Source organism: Motacilla alba, chromosome Z (assembly GCF_015832195.1).
Source record: "Motacilla alba alba isolate MOTALB_02 chromosome Z, Motacilla_alba_V1.0_pri, whole genome shotgun sequence".
Taxonomy (NCBI): Eukaryota; Metazoa; Chordata; class Aves; order Passeriformes; family Motacillidae; genus Motacilla; species Motacilla alba.
In genome coordinates this window covers 32,195,181-32,214,163 of record NC_052046.1, presented here as the reverse complement: position 1 = coordinate 32,214,163, position 18,983 = coordinate 32,195,181, and the positions used below count along the sequence as shown (strand labels likewise).

Sequence of the window (18,983 nt, the reverse complement as noted above, 5' to 3'; positions counted from 1 at the left end):
GAATTTGGTGGAGCAGCAGAAGTTCTGCACAGCACTGGGGGTCTCTGGCAGCCACCCAGGATGGATGAGGATCTGGCGGATCCTGAACACAGTGAGGCTGCGGGAAGAAGTGAGGGCTGAGAGCCAGCCGGGGCTGGGAGCAGAGGATTTGGGAATATACACACGGACTTAACAAAGAATGCCGCATTTTGTACAAATCACCACTGGGTATTTACATCTGGCCCCAGGACAGTCCCAGCAACTCCTCAGCTCGCCACAGTCTCCAGCTTCATCTTGAGTGTTTTGCTTCCCAGGACTTGCTCATCAAACAACTCTCTCTCTCTTTTGCTCACAGGTGGTCCTTTAATGTACTTCTCTTCTGCCTTCTCATAATCAATGTCATCCATGGCAGCAATGGCACAGATGATGGCCTCAGGTAAAAGCACATCTGAGATGAATCTGATGCCATCCCCCAGGATCTGGTGCAGGTTCTTGGTGTCCATCTTCCTGTACACCTCCTTCAGGTACCCAACCACCAGGTCCAGCTGCTCCTCATCCTCCAAATAAGTCTCCACACAGGTCATGTGCCAGCTGGAGTTCAGGAATTTCTTCAGCCAGCAGGATTGTTTCCCAGTTTTCAAGATCTTCAGGAGATGCCCTTCAGTCCCTTTGCTCTCCACTATGAAGTCCACCAGCTTCTTGTTCTACCTGTCCCTGGCAGCTCTGGTCCTGTCAGGGAGGAGCTTCCTCAGGGGTTTCTGAGGAGAGGTGTCTGACGAAGGCTGTCCAACCCCTTCCTCCCCTGTGTTTGGGAATGCCATCTGCACCACACTCTGGTCTCCCTCTTTCCTCACTGGGTAGCTGATATCAGCAGCAAAATACTCCAGGAAGGACCTGGTGAAAGAATGACAGCCCACTTGGATCCCATAGTCCAGGATCAGCTGGAGGCACCACTCAATTTCCCTGGAATAGTTTTCCTTGGTTTGTTCAATGAGCTTCTGCTTCTCCTCACAGTAGAAGTGCTTCAGGCTCTTCAGAGACATTGAGAAACCTTTTTCCTCTCATTTGTGGTGCCATCTATGAAGAGCACACAGACCCTCTGGTGCTTCTCCTTCACTGCTTTCACCACCACTGGCCAGTACAGATCCACTTGCACCACACCAACATCCCTTCCTCGAATTTGGGATCTTGATGGGACAAAATGTCTGGGAAAGTTTCCTACTCTTCATCTGCCAGTTCTTTCCAATCCTGAGATGAAGAATCTCCTTTCATCATGAGCTCTTCAGCTTGAATGACATCATTGTCATTCTCTTGCTCCTTTTCCACAGACAACTCATCTTTAGAAGCCTTTGAGGCAAAATTTTTTATTCCAGAATTTCCTTCTGATTGAAGATTTCTTCTCATTACATCTGCCAAACAGGTTGCCAGCTGCTGAAGGCTGGATCATTTTAAGAGTCAGTCTTCGGGGGCAGCACTACATGTAGTATCTGTGCCCACATTCTCCACCATTTGTAGCAGCGTGCACAGGGGTGCCAGTCAGCTTGTCCTCACTGACTGCCCACATTCTCCACCAGTTGTAGCAGCATGTGGCTAGCGTGACTGATTGCATCCAGGGAGTCTACAACCCCACAGCAGGAGAAACAGATGAGACAAGTCTTTTCATTATTTAGCACGAGAGTCCATTTTATTCCTCCCGACACCCCATGCCAAGGGGATGGGGCAGGAGATGGAGGCCTGGGAGCCCGAGCAAAGCCCAGAGAGCTGAGAAAGCAGAGAGAGGACACAGACCCAGGACCAGGGTTTTTTCAGGCATCCCATGGGAGGAGTCTTAGGATCAGATTACAGCCTCCTCAGAGTAGAAACGCTCCACACATGCATAACACAGAAACTGATAACTATGTGAATTGGGCTTTCATGGCAAGGTTCCGGTAGAGGGAGGGACTGCAGGGGTGGCATCAATGAGAAGCTGCTGGAAGTTTCCCACATTTCTGATGGAGCCAATGCCCACTGGCTTCAAGATGGGCCCACCACTGGCCAAGGCTGAGCCCTTCAGCAATGCTGGCACCTCAACAGAGTTCAACAGGGGAAGAAAGCCTGATGAACAGCAGCAGCCAGAGAAAAGAGGAGTGAGAACACAGCTCTGACATCCAAATCAGGGGAGAAGGAGGGCAGAAGGTGCTCACGTACCAGAGCTGATATTCCCCTGCAGCCCAGTGGTGCGGCTCATGGTGAGGCAGCTGTGCCCCTGCAGCCATAGAGGTCACAGGAATGCAGAGATCCACCTGGAGCCCAAGGACAACCCCACATCAGAGCAGGTGGATGCCCAAAGCAGGCTGTTTACCCCCATGGAAAGTTCATGATGGACCAGGCTCCTGGCAGTACTTATGACCCTGCAGGGCAGAGAAAGTAGGAGTGAAAAAAACCTGAATAGAATGTTAAGAAGGCCCAGAAGGAAGGTATGAGTGGGGGCACATGTCCACATGTTTTAATATTTAGTTTTATTCATCATTGCACCACTCTGATTTGATTGGGCATAAATTAAACTAATTTTTCCCAAGTTTAGTCTACTATGCCTGTGATCATAATTGATGAGCAATCTCTACTTGTCCTTATCTCATCCCATGAACCCTTTGTTATATTTTCCCTCCCCTGTCCTGCTGAGGACAGTGAAATTATAGAGTGGCTTTGGTGGACACCCACAACACTATGTCATCCTGTTCAAGAAACAGTAAGTTTCCATAGAATGTTGCAATTTCTGGTGTCATACCTCGTCCTCAGGCTTGATTTTTTCATTTTCAATCTACTATCAATAGGCATCTGATCCCTCAGTAAGACAAACTCTAAAGAAAACACCCATGTTTTTAAACTGACAAGAGGGATATCCCACACCATACAACACCATGCTCTGCAATAAGAGCTGGAGCACAGGAGGGTGGGGAGGACATTCAAAGTGATGCCATTAGATTTTTCAGGTCCCCTTTAGGTAGGATGGAGCCTGGCTGTCCTGGAGATGGCTGACCACCTGCCTGACCATGGGAAGTGGTGAAAAAATTCTGTGTTTTGCTTTGCTTGCATGTGCAGTTTTTGTTTTGCTTGTTGAACTGTTATTGTCTCAACCACAACTTTTCTCCCATTTGCCCTTCCAAGTCTCTTCCGTGCCCTGCGGGAGGTGTGAGCAAGCAGCTCCCTGAGGTTCAGCTGCCAGTTGGGGTGAAACAACCATATATTTGCAATTGCATATATTTGCAATATCTGGAAACATTAAAAAAGCTAAAAATATAACTACAAGATGACAGCAAAAAGTACTAATGCTGGACAGAATGGCATCATTAGGGAAGTGTACTACATAATTATTACTGTATAATTAGTGTTCATGGCCAATATATAAGCATAAGAAGATTTGATATTAAGTTGTCATGAGTCAGTTAGCAGCCATTAAAATAAAGCTATACAACCAATTTTTTCAGTTTGCTCTCATTATACTAGCAGATCATTTTATCATTGTGCTACACAGAAGCTTTAAAGAGGTTATTAGGCCTTAATTTACTTCAGTGTTGGTCATAATCTTCAAAATTCTAATGTATTTGGGTAATTTCAAGGTACAAGAGAGATATCTGCTACCAAGAGAACTTTTCATCATTAAAACCTTCAAGAACATATATGCTTTTCAACCAGAAAAGGTAGGAGCAATTATATCACTTTATATTCCCTTTATAGTACTTGTAATGTGTGCATTGTATGTGTGGCTGATAATGATGACTGAGTTTGAGAATTATAAAGGAATATGGCAATAATATATTTTGTGTTTTGACTATATAATGACATAGCTAAAACACGGAAATCACAGTTTTGCATTTACTTCAAGGCAATTAGAAATCATCTTCCATTTAATTTTAAATGTCTTGCCTCCTTACTTAAATAAAAGTCTTATTATGTATTTAAAGTGCATACTTACATAAGCAAAAAGGCTTTTGTGGCAATAATCATCAATTTCATAGTGTTGAATTGGTTCAGAACTGTTCCACATTAGCATTTGATTACCATATCATTAATATGAAACTTGATAAACTACACCATAAAAAAGTGCTCTCAGAATAGAATGCAAACTGGCTAAGAACCTAAAGATAGATCTAGATTCTAGCCGAAATTAATTTGTTAGGATTTTTCTTCCTAGTTAAAATTTTGCTCTTTGCCAAGTTGCAACAATCTACGTATTTTTTAAAGTATTTAATTGAATTTTCTATCCAAATTAATGTTTCAGAAATGAGAAAAAGCCAGTTTAATAACTAAAAAAACTGTCCACAGCAAAATGAACTTCCTAGAAAGGACTAACTGTCCCTTCTTTTATCAAAGAACATAGAACACATATGTGTAGTTGATATAACTTGAAATTCAGAGGACCTCTACTTTGATAAAAGTCTTAAATAGTACCAAACATATAGTGCATACATGCAGAATTGCTTTAATTTTGAAGGTACAGAGAGGGATGGAACATGTTGCTGTCTGTACTTTGCAAGTAGTTTCCTCCTATCTTGGATTTAAATTTTACTCAAAATCTTGTTGTTGATATGTCTTCTGTTCAGGGGAAAAAAATCAGCATTTTGAATTATACCTGTACAGGGCACAGACTAGAGGGACTGATAAAAGGAGTCTTCATGGAGCTCATGGTGGGCAAAGTCTGCAGCTCACACAGAATGCCACGTATTTCACACCCAGGTTGTTTTATGCCCATAAGGTGATATATTTCTGAGACAATTCAAGTACACAAGAGCAAGAAAGAATTACTTTATTATATTTTGTACCTCACTTCAGCTGTGGTAAGCTGACAAATTGCTTTAGCTACCAGAAAACCAAATCCTGATGTGCAAAGATCTACACATTGGTTTTTTGTTTTACATTATAGAGGCCTAAAATCCCTGCTCTTAGGGTGACACTTTTGCTGTTAAAGTAGTATTCAGAAGGAAGTATGGCTTGAAATGTATTATACCTAAAGATATACTTCAGTCTGTCACAACATCCAAAATTATAAAAAATATTTTGCAAATTAATAAATTTACAGTACCTGTAAGAAAAGGGAAAAATTCTATCAAAGCCATTTCATGTGTTGTCTTAAAATAATGTTTTTTCCTGTTAAACTTGTTACTCTTAAACTCCCCGAGTGATTCTTCAGAGGAACCGCATCTGGTTAGTCTGACTAATTTTGGAGAAAATTAGGATTTTCAGTGACAGTCTTAGGATCAGTTTTTCATGTACATTAAGATTGATCTTAATATGCAAATTTCAGTTGTACACTGCAGAAAACCAAACTTTATTTCTTGTGGTTAAACTTCCTAACTAAACATAGCTCGTTGTAGGGTTCTTTTTAAAAGAATTCTTTTTCTATGGTTGTCTTTGTGCTTCATAACTAAGGAAAAGTGAAGGAAATCCAGTCTCTTGTGCAAATAAAGAGCCTCTTACTTTCAACCCAAAGGCAGAAATGTAATGTTTCATCAAATAAAAAGTCAGTACCCAGCTGTGCAATCTTTCTTCTTTATTGCAAAAGTCTGGGAAGCATTAAAAATCAGATATTAAACTCAAAGGTCTTGACAATGTCAGTTTACTCTTCTTGCTAAAAATAACTTGAATTAGGCATATCACATTCATAAGCAGTATTGTCTTTGATGTCCCTTCCATCCATAAAATTATTTCAATTAAATTCATACAGAATAACAAACTTTGATAAATCTCTACAACTCTGCTGAAACACTCAAGTTATGTTAAAATTACATCACTGTAGGGGAAAAGAAACTTGTAATTGTTGTATAAGCTTTATCAGCTCACCTATTAGAAATTTTACCTTCACTATATTTTATTTTTCTGCTGATATTTGCAGGACTAATAAGTACATTTTATGTTGAACTTATGCCATTTGCTGTTGTTTATTGCAAAAAGTAAACTGTCTTTCACTACAAAGAGACTTACCATCTGCAGCAAAGAGGACAATAAGCAAACACTGACATTAGTATGTCTACATTAAATCAAAGATCTTCATGATCAAACACAACAGTTATCTTAAAGTTAATATTGAATAAATGCGGTAGGTATGCTGCTTTACAAAAATGTAAAATACAAAAAATTCTAAAAGTCCCACTATTCTTGCTGAAGTCTTATTTACATGGATAAATTCAGCCTCCTATCTCTTAGCTTTTTGACCCCTTAGTTCAACATACCTGCTGCCACTGTATGAGGTTTTGAAATCTGACACACAGCGAACCCAAAATATAAATTGTGCTCAATTCCAGTGCTGAGAAGGTGGACTACAAGGAATGCTATTTAACCCCTTTCAGAGGGATCTAAATATGTATCTGCTACACCTACATAAATTAGACCATTTTAGGAACTGGCTAAATTGGCATGTTGTGGAACCTGTCTTTTCCTTCCTACTACTTAATAATAAACATGCCAGTGAGATTTTGCATTAGAATATTCTTCAATGGTCTTGCACTTTATTTAGCTTTATGAGATAAAAAAATCACTTATTTTAATTTTCTTCTCTCCATTCAAGAATGTTTGGACCATGTTTGAACGTGTCTTATCATCTTTTCATGCATGAGTGTTGTTATATCCAATTTTTTTTGATGTTTCCACATAAAGAACTATAAAGATTTAAAGAAATACTTCCCAGGTTATTGCACTGTAGTCTTTGGAAAATTTTTAATTAAAAAAAATCTTTAATTAACACTTGCAGAAGTGTTTCAAGATCCACATTTAAGTGTCTCAGAGCTCATACTGAAGATTTTTTTTTCTGTGTCTTAATCTGTGCCAACCAAATATATTCTACTAAAGTTGCTTGCTTTCAATTCATGGAAGTTGATAAGAATATATGCTAGGCATTAACCATGGTATGCAAACTGAATGAGTTTGTGAGTCTTCCAGTTAGACATGTTTCAGCATCAAATAGCTGTGTTCATGTAAAGGAAAATTGCATTTTACAAATTTATTAGATCTTTATAAACCTTTTCAAAAGGAATAAATTAAAGAGATTAATACACTTTATTTACCCTTGTGTGCTGGGTTGACCTTGACTGGCAGGCAGGTATCCACCAAGCAGTTATATAATTTCTCCTATATCTACAGAAAAAGGGGAAAAAATAAGATGAAAATGTTTGTCAGTCAAGATGAGAATAGTGAGAAACATGCCAAATATCATGTTGGGCAAAGCAGACTCAGCGTGGGGAAAATTAATTCAATTCAGTGTCAGTTAATCACAGAATAGCATCAATAACCAAAACCACCTTCTCTCCACTCCTTCTTTTCAGACTTAATTTCTGCTTTTTGAGTCTAAAAAGCAATGCAAGGGCACAGGGAATGCGTATTTTGGTGAGATCATAACCCTTCATCTCTGCCACTCCTATGTCCTCATACTCTTCCACTGCTCTGGGGTGGGAGTTCTACCGTGGGAGACAGTCCTTCACTAACCTTTCCAGTATGAGTCTTTTCCATAGGCTGCGGTTCCTCAAGAGCTACTCCATTAGAGGTCCTTTCCATGGATACAGTCTTCAGGTGTGATTGGTCCTCTCTGTGGGCTACAGGTCCTGCCAGGAAACTGCTTCTGAATGAGCTCTCCATGGGCTGCAGCTTTCTTCAGGGCGTGTCCACCTGCTGTGTCCTCCATGGGAGGCACTGTTCTTTGCTGGATGTTTGCTGTCCCACTGTCTTCATGGGCTGCAGAGCAACAACCTGCTTTACCATGATCTTCCCCTTCTTCCCTTCTTCCGCCTCCTTCTTCCCTGACTGGCATCTGCAAGGCTTTTTTTCACCCTTTCTTCAATATGTTATCCCAGAGGTGCTGTCAGCATCACTGATGGTCTCCGCTGCAGCCAGTCACTGCGCTCTCTTTGAGCCAATTGGAATTGATTCTGTCTGACATGGGGACAGCTGCTGGTGTCACCTCACAGGAGCCACCCGCTTGGCCCCTCTGCTATCAAAACCTTGCCACATAAATCCAGTAAATCTTTCAAAAGACCTTTGACAAGGTCCTTGACAGGCTACTAAAGAAGTGCATGGGCATTAGATCAGATGCAAAGAATTGATATGGATCAGGAACTGACTTGGAGACAAGAAACAAATATTAAAGTACCTATTTTTATGAGAAAATAATTTGCTGCAAAATACAAAAGATCAATAGCAGAGTGTCTGGGGATTCTGTGTTATATCCACGGTTCATCATTTTTATTAATGTTCTGGAAAAGGAATTAGCAATGAAGTAAAAAATTGCAGATGGCTCAAAGTTATTTTGTTGGTCAAGATTAGAGAGGAATGCAAGGAACTCCAGTGAATTATATTCAAAGTTAGACACATTGGTAATACATCATCAAATAAATAGCCAGGTTGATTTAAATACCTACAAACAATAATCATTGAAGGGGAAAATACCTCTTGTGTGGTTCTAAATTACCTGTACCATTGGAAGAAATAGTTTCAATAGTCACAGCTCAGCTCAGTTTCATGACCAATTACAGTCAAAATCAAATCACAATTAATAAAGGCAGCCTATAGAATTGCATGCAGTGTATAAAAATCTTCTATCTATTTATAATTAATGAAATATTATGTAAAAATTTTACAATTCAAGAATGTTAATAGTTTCAAGCAGCTCAGAGAAGGAACAGAATAACAAATGTATTGAAAGATCTTAAACAAAAACATACTGAAAAAATTGGTGGTGGTAATATCTAGGAATAGCAACTGCTTTTCAGAAGGTAAATGGAAGAGATCCTGTTCTAAATCAAAATGAATCTCAATTCAAAATTTATTTTCAAAAATCCTTACAAATTTTATCATGCAGAATAACCTAAGAAGTTAATTGTCCAAGCATGTCATAAAGATGAAGTGTATTGCAATCTTCAAAAGAAAAGGATTTTTTACAGACAACAGATATAATCAAAACTACAACTGTTAAAAATATCAAATGCTGTGGAAGTGGAACCTCTTAGATCAAGGTTTAAACTTTAAACCAATTAAAGGCAATTACAAAAATACCTAAGGTTATCCTTTTAATTTTAGTGAGGCTATTACTGCACTCTTAGATGCTGAGACTGCTGCTCTGTGACGGAAGAAGAGCACATCAGTAAAAACATGTATATATTCTCCAGAATGCCAACCCCATTTTGCCATGAATACAGCCCTATGACTGAAGAAGTTTTATCTGTCTAAATTAAACCAATGAAGCACACTTCATTGACTCCCTTGTCAAGAAATCAAAGTATTCCAAAGTAGACTAGGAAATGAGCTCAGGCTTCTAAGCTAAATTTTTTAATTAGGGAGTAAAATTTTTACCCCTAATTTTAATTAGGGGTAAAAAAAGATGAATTTTTAAAAGATACTCTTGGATTTACAGAATAGCTGAATTGCTCTAATTTTTCTGAACTCTTCTAACTGCTTTTTTATGTGTTTGTAAATGGCAATCTGATCACTCTTAGGGATGTTAGTGGCAGGACTTCTGTTGAGTCTTCACTTTTAGACATTACATACATACCTGTAGCAAAGGGATTTTACCATAATTTTCATTAGAAAATAAACACAATGTGTATTTTACAGACTTTGGATTTTTTAAAAATTTCTAATAGCTTATAACCATTTCATTTTGAAAATGGATGATAATAAAATTACAAATACATACTTAGCTGAAATTTTCTCATCTTGAATATAGTTCTTCAAAGATGCTGATGTGTTTTCAGGTGGAAATATTTGCATATAGTTTCAGACTTGAAGGCAGGAGTCTTGGGTGTCTCCATTTTCGTAATAATGGCACTTTACATACTCTACACTGTCAGTAAATCCCTTAATGGGTAGAATAGACAGCTTTGCAAGTTGAAAATTAAATAACCATATCATAAGCCTGATTGGGTTGATATGGTTCATAGAACATATAACTTTTTTTCTCAGAACAATTAAAATTGTGATGTAACCACTCTGAACAGGCCTTAAGCACATACAACAGGAGCGAAACAGGGAGCCTTGAAGATAGAGTTATCATTTTAATCATCTCTGGCTAAAAGACACAGTGGAGGATGAAAAGAACATAATTTTTAGCTGAACTGATTCATTCTTCTTCAAATGGGAGGAGGAGCATACCATGAGAAAAAGGAGATGGGTGAACTACTCTGGGCAATAAAAAAAGTCCTGCATATGAGGGATTAGATTAGAATAATACTGGGTCTGATTCTTACTATCCATTCCCACTTCATGTTAGCACAAGAAAATAGTATTTCTTATTTGAACAGAACAAGTCAGAACAATAAATCTTTTGCTATCCTTAATAAATTTTATTGTTTACAATGACCTTTCGTCATGGTAGTAGCTTACCCAGAGTGATGTCATTTAAAGCTGTAGTTTGCACACAATAAAGTTTTGGGTTCAAAATTTGAGTTGGTATATTCTCGGTGGCCTGTGGATACAGAAAAATTAAAACTTAACACTACCGATGGTCTGTCTCAAAGATTATGGTGGAGCATGCTGCAAGCATTTAGCACCATGGAGACCTTGTAAGCCTGATAAGCTTACAAGGCATAAGAGGATATTCACAGCAGATCTAGGAAGCCCCATTTTACAGAGCTTGAAGGACCTGACACTCAGAAAGGTTCAGTGCCATTCTGACAACATGATATTGCTTGCTTCTCCAGAGCAGTCTGTGTTACCCAGCTGAGGTAGCACTGAACCTCACTCTGGTGGGCAGCAGGAGCAAACCTGAGAGACAGTCAAGCATTTTTTTTATCCATTTAGATTCTGTGCACTGCAAGTGGCATATCATAAGCTTCATGGATTCCCCCAGAAAATTAATTCAAGCTTCTGCATGAGTACATACCATTCTCCTGAACTGGAAAGGATAAAAGTTAATGGACTTCTGATACCCATAAACCAGATGGAGTTACAGAAAAAACATGCTGAATCACTTTAAAAAACAATTGAATAAAAGTAGGGCAGAATGTGCTGCTTAAAGGACTGTACACTTTCTTTGGCAGTGTCTTATTTGTCCCTAAATTTGTCATCCCTTTCCCAGTGTCTTTTATGTATTCATTTAGTCTTTGCCTTGATAATCTTGCTAAAATATCTAATAAGGGCTGCACATTGAAGTATTTCTTGGCCCTTTCTTGTTAGAACTGCTCCCATAAGACTTCTGTTTTACAAAATTAAGAGATAAGTACAGATAATATTAAAAAAAATAGTGTTTAAGATTACCTAATTAAAAAAAACAGACTTTTGTATAAGTACTGTTTGAAATCAACATTTTTATCTGCAAGAAAGTAAGTGATGAGAAAGAAACCTCTTTTCAAAACATGTTTTCTTCATATATCACTGTGACAGAATTTTAAATCATTCTCCTGCTGTGGTTATATATATTCTGGTCCTTATTAGCAACACTGAAAATTTGGGTTATCAAACATGTCCTTGAATAATCAGATCAGGCTTTCATACATAAAGTGAAAAAAGATACAATCTAGGAGAGTCTGCCATTTCAAACCTTATTTAAATTGCAGACAATTTCTCCCTTCCTTACTCTGTGCTTGTAAGAATTCTTACACCCAGCAGCTGGTTTCATTTAAGATACGGTGATTACTTTGCTTGATGAAATATACACACAAGGTGGATGATTTATTGCTAATGTTTGAAGAGTTTTGTGTTAATTGCTGAGAAATAGGAAATATACAGTTGGCTTCTTAGATGTCACTGCATTTTATGCGCAATTTCAGACAAAGAGCAGATATACCTATCACCTGCATTCATCTGAAACACAGGCAGCTTCTAGGTCACTACTAGTACTTGATTCTTCTACAAAGATTCTCAGTGCTTTGGAATACATTATTATAAAGAGTGATGGATATTACCATGATAAGCGGATGCATGGCAATAGTATTTTTTAAATACAAGGAGGAAAATGAATATTGATTCAGTGTGTCAATTTTTTTTCTGCTTCTACTTTACTTATTATACTTCCTTCTCCCTGCTTCAGTTTATTTTCTATAGCATAGATATAGATAAAAAACTGTCAGCTATTTTTCCAATGGAGTATTTGGATGGCTTGTTCAAATATTCAAGAGGGCAAGGATCTTAGGATACAAAAATCATCACAGCTACTTCAGGGAGAAAAAAATTAGTAACTTATTTGCATCCTGAAATACTCCACAGAAGCAGCATCAGCTAGGCACCATCTGTTTTAGAATTTTGAGAAACATTCCGTCTGGAAATAGAAAAAACTATGCATTTGAGAAGCATTTCAGAAGGAATATGGAAAACAAATAGTTTCAAGATATTTTGCTAAAGTAGGTATATTTTGTATGAGCAAGACATTTACATAGGCATCAATGTCTTGAGTAAACAAGGCTGTAATAGCTAAGAATTGTATGTGGTAATGGTCATGTATTTCAAGGAGAGGTGTAGAGTGTTTGTGTGCAGAGGTACTGATTGTTGAAGCCACTGACTGGGGATCAACACTTAGAATTATGGACTTTGATAGATTCTCCATTGTGTGGGAGTGTGACCTAATTTACAAGGACAGATCTCCAGCCATAATGAAATGTCACAAATTTTCTGCTCTTTGGTTCTCTGAGCTGACTTGAAATGTCAAAATGTCAGGACACAGAGATTCAAAATGGTGTACGCACAAAGATCATTCAGAATTTTTAAAATAAATGTAGTGAGTTAGAAACACAATTATACACATATATTGAAATTATTTAATGAAGAAATAATTTTTAACTCTACTAATAGTGTAACTTAATAAGTTTATTAGTAAATATATGCATATGTAGTACTGATTTTAAAGACTCTCACCATCTGGTTGCAAACACTTTTGAAATATAATGAGTTTGAGGAAACTCTACTAAATGGAAATTAATGATGCAAACTTTATAGTGTTATTTCTGTACATTAAGTGTATGATGGAATGTTCTTGCATCTTGATCATCACTCTAATATCAAAGAAATTTGTTCAATGGCATATGAAGTTTATTTTAGGAGCCACAACTCCAGAGTACTTGTATTTTATCTATGGAAAATTTATTCTTAAATATTGCTAGTGAGATCTGATAATATAGGAGGAAAATGCTGGCTTGGATGTTTACTCTTAGCTGAAGGAAATAATCTTCAATTTTTTTTTTTGTTTTGCTGTATGACAACTTCTCCAACAAATGAAGTGTCTCCCAAAATATACTCAAAAGAGTATAATTAAACCTAAATGGAGTAATAATATTTTTTCTGAAAAAATGACTGGAAGATGAGGAAAAAAAAAGATAAAATTAAAAATGGCTTTTCAAGTCTAAGAGAAAGAGTTCAGCCATTTACTTTTCACAAAAGTCCTCTATACTGTAGTTAGTTATAAGCTTTATGAAGCCACTGCTTTTCCAGAATTTGACTGCAAAAAAATATGCTCTACAGAAAACCAATTTCCATCATGCTTTTGACAAAGCCTGAATCTGTACTCTTATTCTTGAACCAGATTTTTCTCTGCAGAACATAAGCCAAGATTCATTAGATGGTAAAAAGAGATAACAAGTTTCTGTCAAGTTAATAAAACGACAGACAGAAAACCTCCAGTATTCAGTCCTTACTGAAGTGATAATTGGTGTACTTTACAGAAAACAGAAATCTTAGTGAAACAGAAAAACTGAGCAGCCAGTCCTTGACTTAGAATTCGGAACTTATGAACAACAACAACAAAAAAAAAAGGCTCAGACTGTAAGGAATGCTGTTCTCTTACCTGGCTGCGGCAGTACAGCTGCATGCTTTCCTGTCGGCTGCTTTCACCTCAACACAGACAGACTCATGTTTTGTGATCATTTGTGACACGCTCGTTAAGTGCTACCTAAACTTTCCAAGCAATCTGTTGACGTACTACTGAATTCTAGAATTAGGATGTTGCAAAATTTAAGTCTCTCCTTAGATGTAATCTTTGATGCTCTGTTTGTGTATCATATCAGGATACTCATTCAGCTGCTTTGGTGATGGTAAGTACAAAACTGCACAATGACTCTCCAAATGTCCATGCAAATTGAGAGGGAGGAAAGAGGACAAATATGAGTGAGAAAAGAAAAAGTCACAATATGGCAGGATGGTAGGAAAAGCAGTAGGTAAGCAGAGTCTGCTTCCGTTGCCACGTCATTCTTTAAATTACCCGCTATATATTATAATGCTTATATATGTGCTAATTATTTTGGTCATAAAAATACCATCTTATGTAAGTCAAATGAAAACCAGCAATAAACACAAATAGAGGATGCAGAAATTTTTTTTAGTCTACCTGTTCTTTCTATGTATTTTCCCAAGAGAGTCTTTTTCATTGTAATTTATGTTCTTCTGAAAGTGTTGCCTCTGTGTGTAGAGAATTTTGCACAACTTCAAACTGGGGATATCAAAACAATAAAGATTAATTTTGAAGTCACTAAAAGACCGTTTTAATGTAAAGTTCTTTCATGTTCAAAAATCCAGTCAGAACATTCCCCATGACAGCAATCACACTGTCATATTTGTTTTTTAAGAAGCCTATATTAAATCATACATAATTATTAAACCATACATCTTTACATTCCACTCAAATTTTAGCATTATGGCATCATTCTAGAGAGAAAGAAACTTGTTTTAAGGAAAAATTTAAAAACCATCTGGTGCTTTGAATCTATATGACTCTTCATTGCACCACACTGTCATACAAAGATAAAGCCATGTTTTCCTAGCTTTAGAATAGAAATAAATTAAGACCGTCAATGAAATGCAAGAACCTAGTGAGAATTTATTGTAGAACTTGCATTAAGTAGAAATTTCTGAAGAAAGCTAAGCAACAAACTGGTCTAAAAATATGACATGCAAAAATGTACTTGTAGATTTGTAATTTCTGAGAAATACTGCATTTTCATATAAGGTTTTAAGAGGGGCAATGATTTTAGAAATAACTAGGTGACATCACTGTCTCTAAATGCAAATATATGTTACCTAGTGACAGTTCAGGCATGTCTGGCAGAGCTCTAGCCAATCTCTAGTGTGCCCAGGTCTTCAGCAAAAAAAATTACTCATTTCCATGCTAAAATCTTTGCATTTTGATTGCTAGGAAGGAAATTAATTGTTCAGAGGTTTGGGTTTTCCTTTTTTTTTTTTTTTTTTTTTTTTTTTTTTTTTTTATATATATATGGTAAGAGTGGTTTGGATTTTGGTTTTTTACCTCTCTAGGAAGAATCTTTTGTGAAATTTTCTATGTAATTTCAAATCACCATTTTTAGTGTAGCAGAATATGGCTGCACTTGATTCCAGATCCAACAGAGACTAATAGCGTAGAAAGAAATCCAGGATATTTCTTTCTTCTAAAACTGTACAAAGTAAAATTGGTTAAGTAAATTCCATTTCTGTCTGAATTACAGGTCAGTGATCAGTGATTAACATTTCAATTTCATTTCATTATAGCAGCATGAATCTTACACAGTTCAGCAAGAGTGCAAACAAACATTCTGAATGGGATTTTGAAAGATCCAAATTGATAGGAGATTCAGCTCAAGGAAAAAAAACCCAGGCCCAAGCATACATAGTAAGGTTAATATGAAGCATTAAGCAAATATTTCAGATTAAATACACGGTCCAATGATTGGACATGTTTTAATCCATAATCATCCCATGTCATGATAAAATAGTTATTCTTCTGTACCCTAGATTGTGGTGTCTTACAAGTGTCTTATGTTTCCCTGACACTGCCATTAGGAACAAAACCAATGAGCCCACTCCTGGGGAGGGAGAAAAAGGGGAAAGGTTATTAAATTCTTAGGTTTTCACCTGAAAATAAAAGAATCTGAGAGTGAACTTAAGTACTGAAGATCAGGACAATCATGGAAGTAAAAAGAGTGAAACAGAAGTCAAAAATGCCTTTCCACCTAGACTACTAAACATCCTTAGCCAGTCTAATTATCAGATTTTTCATCTCCAGAAGATGATTTTGGGGAACTTACTCTTAAAAATCATGTGTGAATAACACCAGGTTTTGCAGGAGTGCTTCCTGTATCTAACAGGGAAAAAAATGCTTCATCAGAAAGAGACAGTTATAGATTAGTTAAAGGCCATAAAAAGAGAAAATAATCTATTCTCATTTTTAAAATGTGTCATGTAGTAAGTGTAGCATACTTACACCTCATTGCTGCCACCATTTTTAGATAGCATTGTGAGTCCCTCTTTGCAAAATGGCTAATCAGTGTGGGAAGGTATAGGAAATTGGCACAATCCTTTGGCATGATCCATTGGCAAATGATCACATTTGCCCCTATCTCCTGCAAATATGATTCTGTATACCTGTACCTTCTTGTTTCTCAACTTTCTGTGCAGATTGATGGAATACAAGTAAAGCACAGTAGTTTCTGCAAGAAAACAAAACTGGATTCTGTAGAGATGTGCCATTGGTAGGACTACTAATAGAATAAGATAATATCTCTAAAATAGTTAGTTATCACCTAAAATTTCTAGAGGATACTCAAAGAGGACTGCTAAATACATGATGGCAGTTTTCCAGGGACTGAAAAAAAGAATGCAGATGATTTTATATTTCTTAGCAGTACTGGATAGCAGGTGAAGCAGGAACCTTGTGTCAGGCAAAACCTTCTGTGCTTCTGGACTGAAAAACCCTGCTTCCCCCTACACCCTGCACAACCTACAACCTGCTTATTTCCTGAAGAATGCCTTTAGCTTTAAATGACCAAAGATTTAAATGAGCAGAATTTTTAAAACAATCTAAATGAACTACACCCCCCATGAAAAAAAAACCAAACCTAAACAAAACCAAACCTAAACAAAACCAAAAGACCCCCCAAAACAAACAAACAAAAAATCTCCCAAGTGCTTAATATTTGACCATGTTGGAAGTATTGAAACAAAATTATCTTAGGATGGTTGTAGTGCAATGAGGATAATGATTTTAAGCACACAACTATCTCATAAGTGTGAGTGAAGAGAGGCAAGAGAGGCTTCCATTAGATTTTAGCTTAAAAAGAATGTTCCACAAAGTTAACAGTGAAGATATGAAAGGACTGAAAACATGTTACTTGGTCATGATACTCAGAGTTCAGCTAAGTTAAAGGTTAAAAAAAAATTGTATGACCATAATTTAGAAGGAAGAAATATCTGGAACAAAATCTTAAGCAGTCCCTCACCGCTTTTATATCTGTGATTTATAACCCAAGCCATACTGTCTTGAAATAAGGCAACTCCTGTCAGTGAAAATTATTTTTTTTCAGAAATTCTCTGTCACAGAATTGTAAGAGAGATATTTCTGTTATAGGAAAGAATCTGTCCTTGTTTAAGATTTTTACAGTACTATGTCATTGTATTGTTTATATTGCTGTCTTACTAAGCTGGGAGAAAAACGTTGGGTTCAATCCATTAAACACAAGAATTGGTCATTTCAGTTGAACTAGTTTTGAGTGTCTATTACTGATAGGCAAGGACATCAGCTATAATAGGCATATTGTATGGATTATAGAGCTTTAAAAATAAATAGAATTATTTACATTTTGTTGTATGACCTACAATCTTCCCTACAAGCAAATGTACATTAAATACATGCACTTAATGTACATATAATACATGAAATATACATTATATTGTATGTAGTATCTTATTGTATATAATAGATAATATATAATTATTGTATGTTATATATATATGTTATATGTATATGTGCATGTATACATATATTACCTGTCTGCCTCAGTAGCATGTGCTGTTTCAGTGCAAATGGAAAGAACTACAGTGAGATGCTAATTTCTTTCTTTAAAAATCTTCATTTTTTTCTAACTCATTTATTTTCTGACAATAAAAGTTATGAAAATAAAAAATAAAGTTTTAACCTCTGTGTGATGCTACATATGTGTGATGTTAGACAGGCTTTTTCCACTTGCTGAGGAGAAGACAGTGATTTTCTGTTCAGTGGAGGCAAGTCCACAACAATTAGAATGATGCTTCCTTCATCACAATCATTAAAGAACATGAAAAACAGTATGTTAATTTGCTCTTGTTTAGTTTCAGTTGTTGCTCAAATGTCCCTCTGAGATTTACTCTGAAAATTAAATAGACAGAACTATTAAGCAATACATATTTATGTAGTGGCATGGTTTATATATATACATATATATATGTATATATATATATGTGTGTGTGTATATATATATATATACACAAAAATGTATGTATATATAAAACATCATGTCAGAACTGCCTGAGTCTGACATTAAAGTAGAGGAATGCTACAAAAGGAGAGTCTTTTATATCAGAAGCCTAACTCAAAAAATCCTTTGAATTATTGAGGTCATTTGTAGCTGTTCTCTTTCCCATACTCTTCTGTGACACAGACTATGAGAGACACAGACGGTGTCTGAAAGGCCTGAAATAAAATTACACTGAGACTGCTTGATGAAACAGAATAGCCCCAAGTCTGTGGGTCCTGATGAGATTTACCCCAGTGCCCTAAGGGAACTGGCTGATGTTATTGCCAAGACACTCTCTTTTTTGTATTTGAAAAATCATGGTGGTCATATGAAGTCCCTGCTGACTGGAAAAAGGGAAACATTTTCCCTAATTTCAAAAAATGAAGAAAGGACACAGGGATCTACAGACTGGTGAACCTCACATCTGTGCTTGGGCAGATTACGGAGCAGATCCCCATGAAGATAAGGTCAAGACATGTTTAATACAAGGTGTTGATCCAAGACAGACAGAACAGCCTCAGCAAAGACAAATTGTGCCTTACCACCCTGGTGGCATCCTGTCATGGAGGGACAACAGTCATTAGGGAAGACTGACCAACATCGTCTACCTCATCTTCTATAAGGTCTTGGATGTGGTCCCACATGGCACTTTTGTGTCCAAATAGGAGAGAGATGGATTTTAAAAGTGAAATTTTAATGGATGAGGAATTGGGTGCACTCAGGCAGCAGGGTGTGGTCAGTAATTTTATGTCCAGGTGGAGGCTGGTGGCAAGTGGTGTCCCTTACAGCTTA

The 18,983-nt window shown here is 36.9% G+C and overlaps 1 protein-coding gene across 1 annotated transcript; it reads right to left on the bottom strand.

Annotated features, from left to right (window-relative positions):
- Window positions 1-243: 243 nt before the first annotated feature.
- LOC119696052 (PWWP domain-containing DNA repair factor 3A-like) lies at window positions 244-13,741 on the bottom strand. Its single transcript, XM_038125567.1, is given in 6 exon segments — window positions 244-1,042; window positions 1,045-1,125; window positions 1,128-1,166; window positions 10,327-10,408; window positions 10,971-11,081; window positions 13,718-13,741. Coding segments are annotated over 6 exon segments (1,134 nt in total). The 3' UTR covers window positions 244-245.
- Window positions 13,742-18,983: the final 5,242 nt, after the last annotated feature.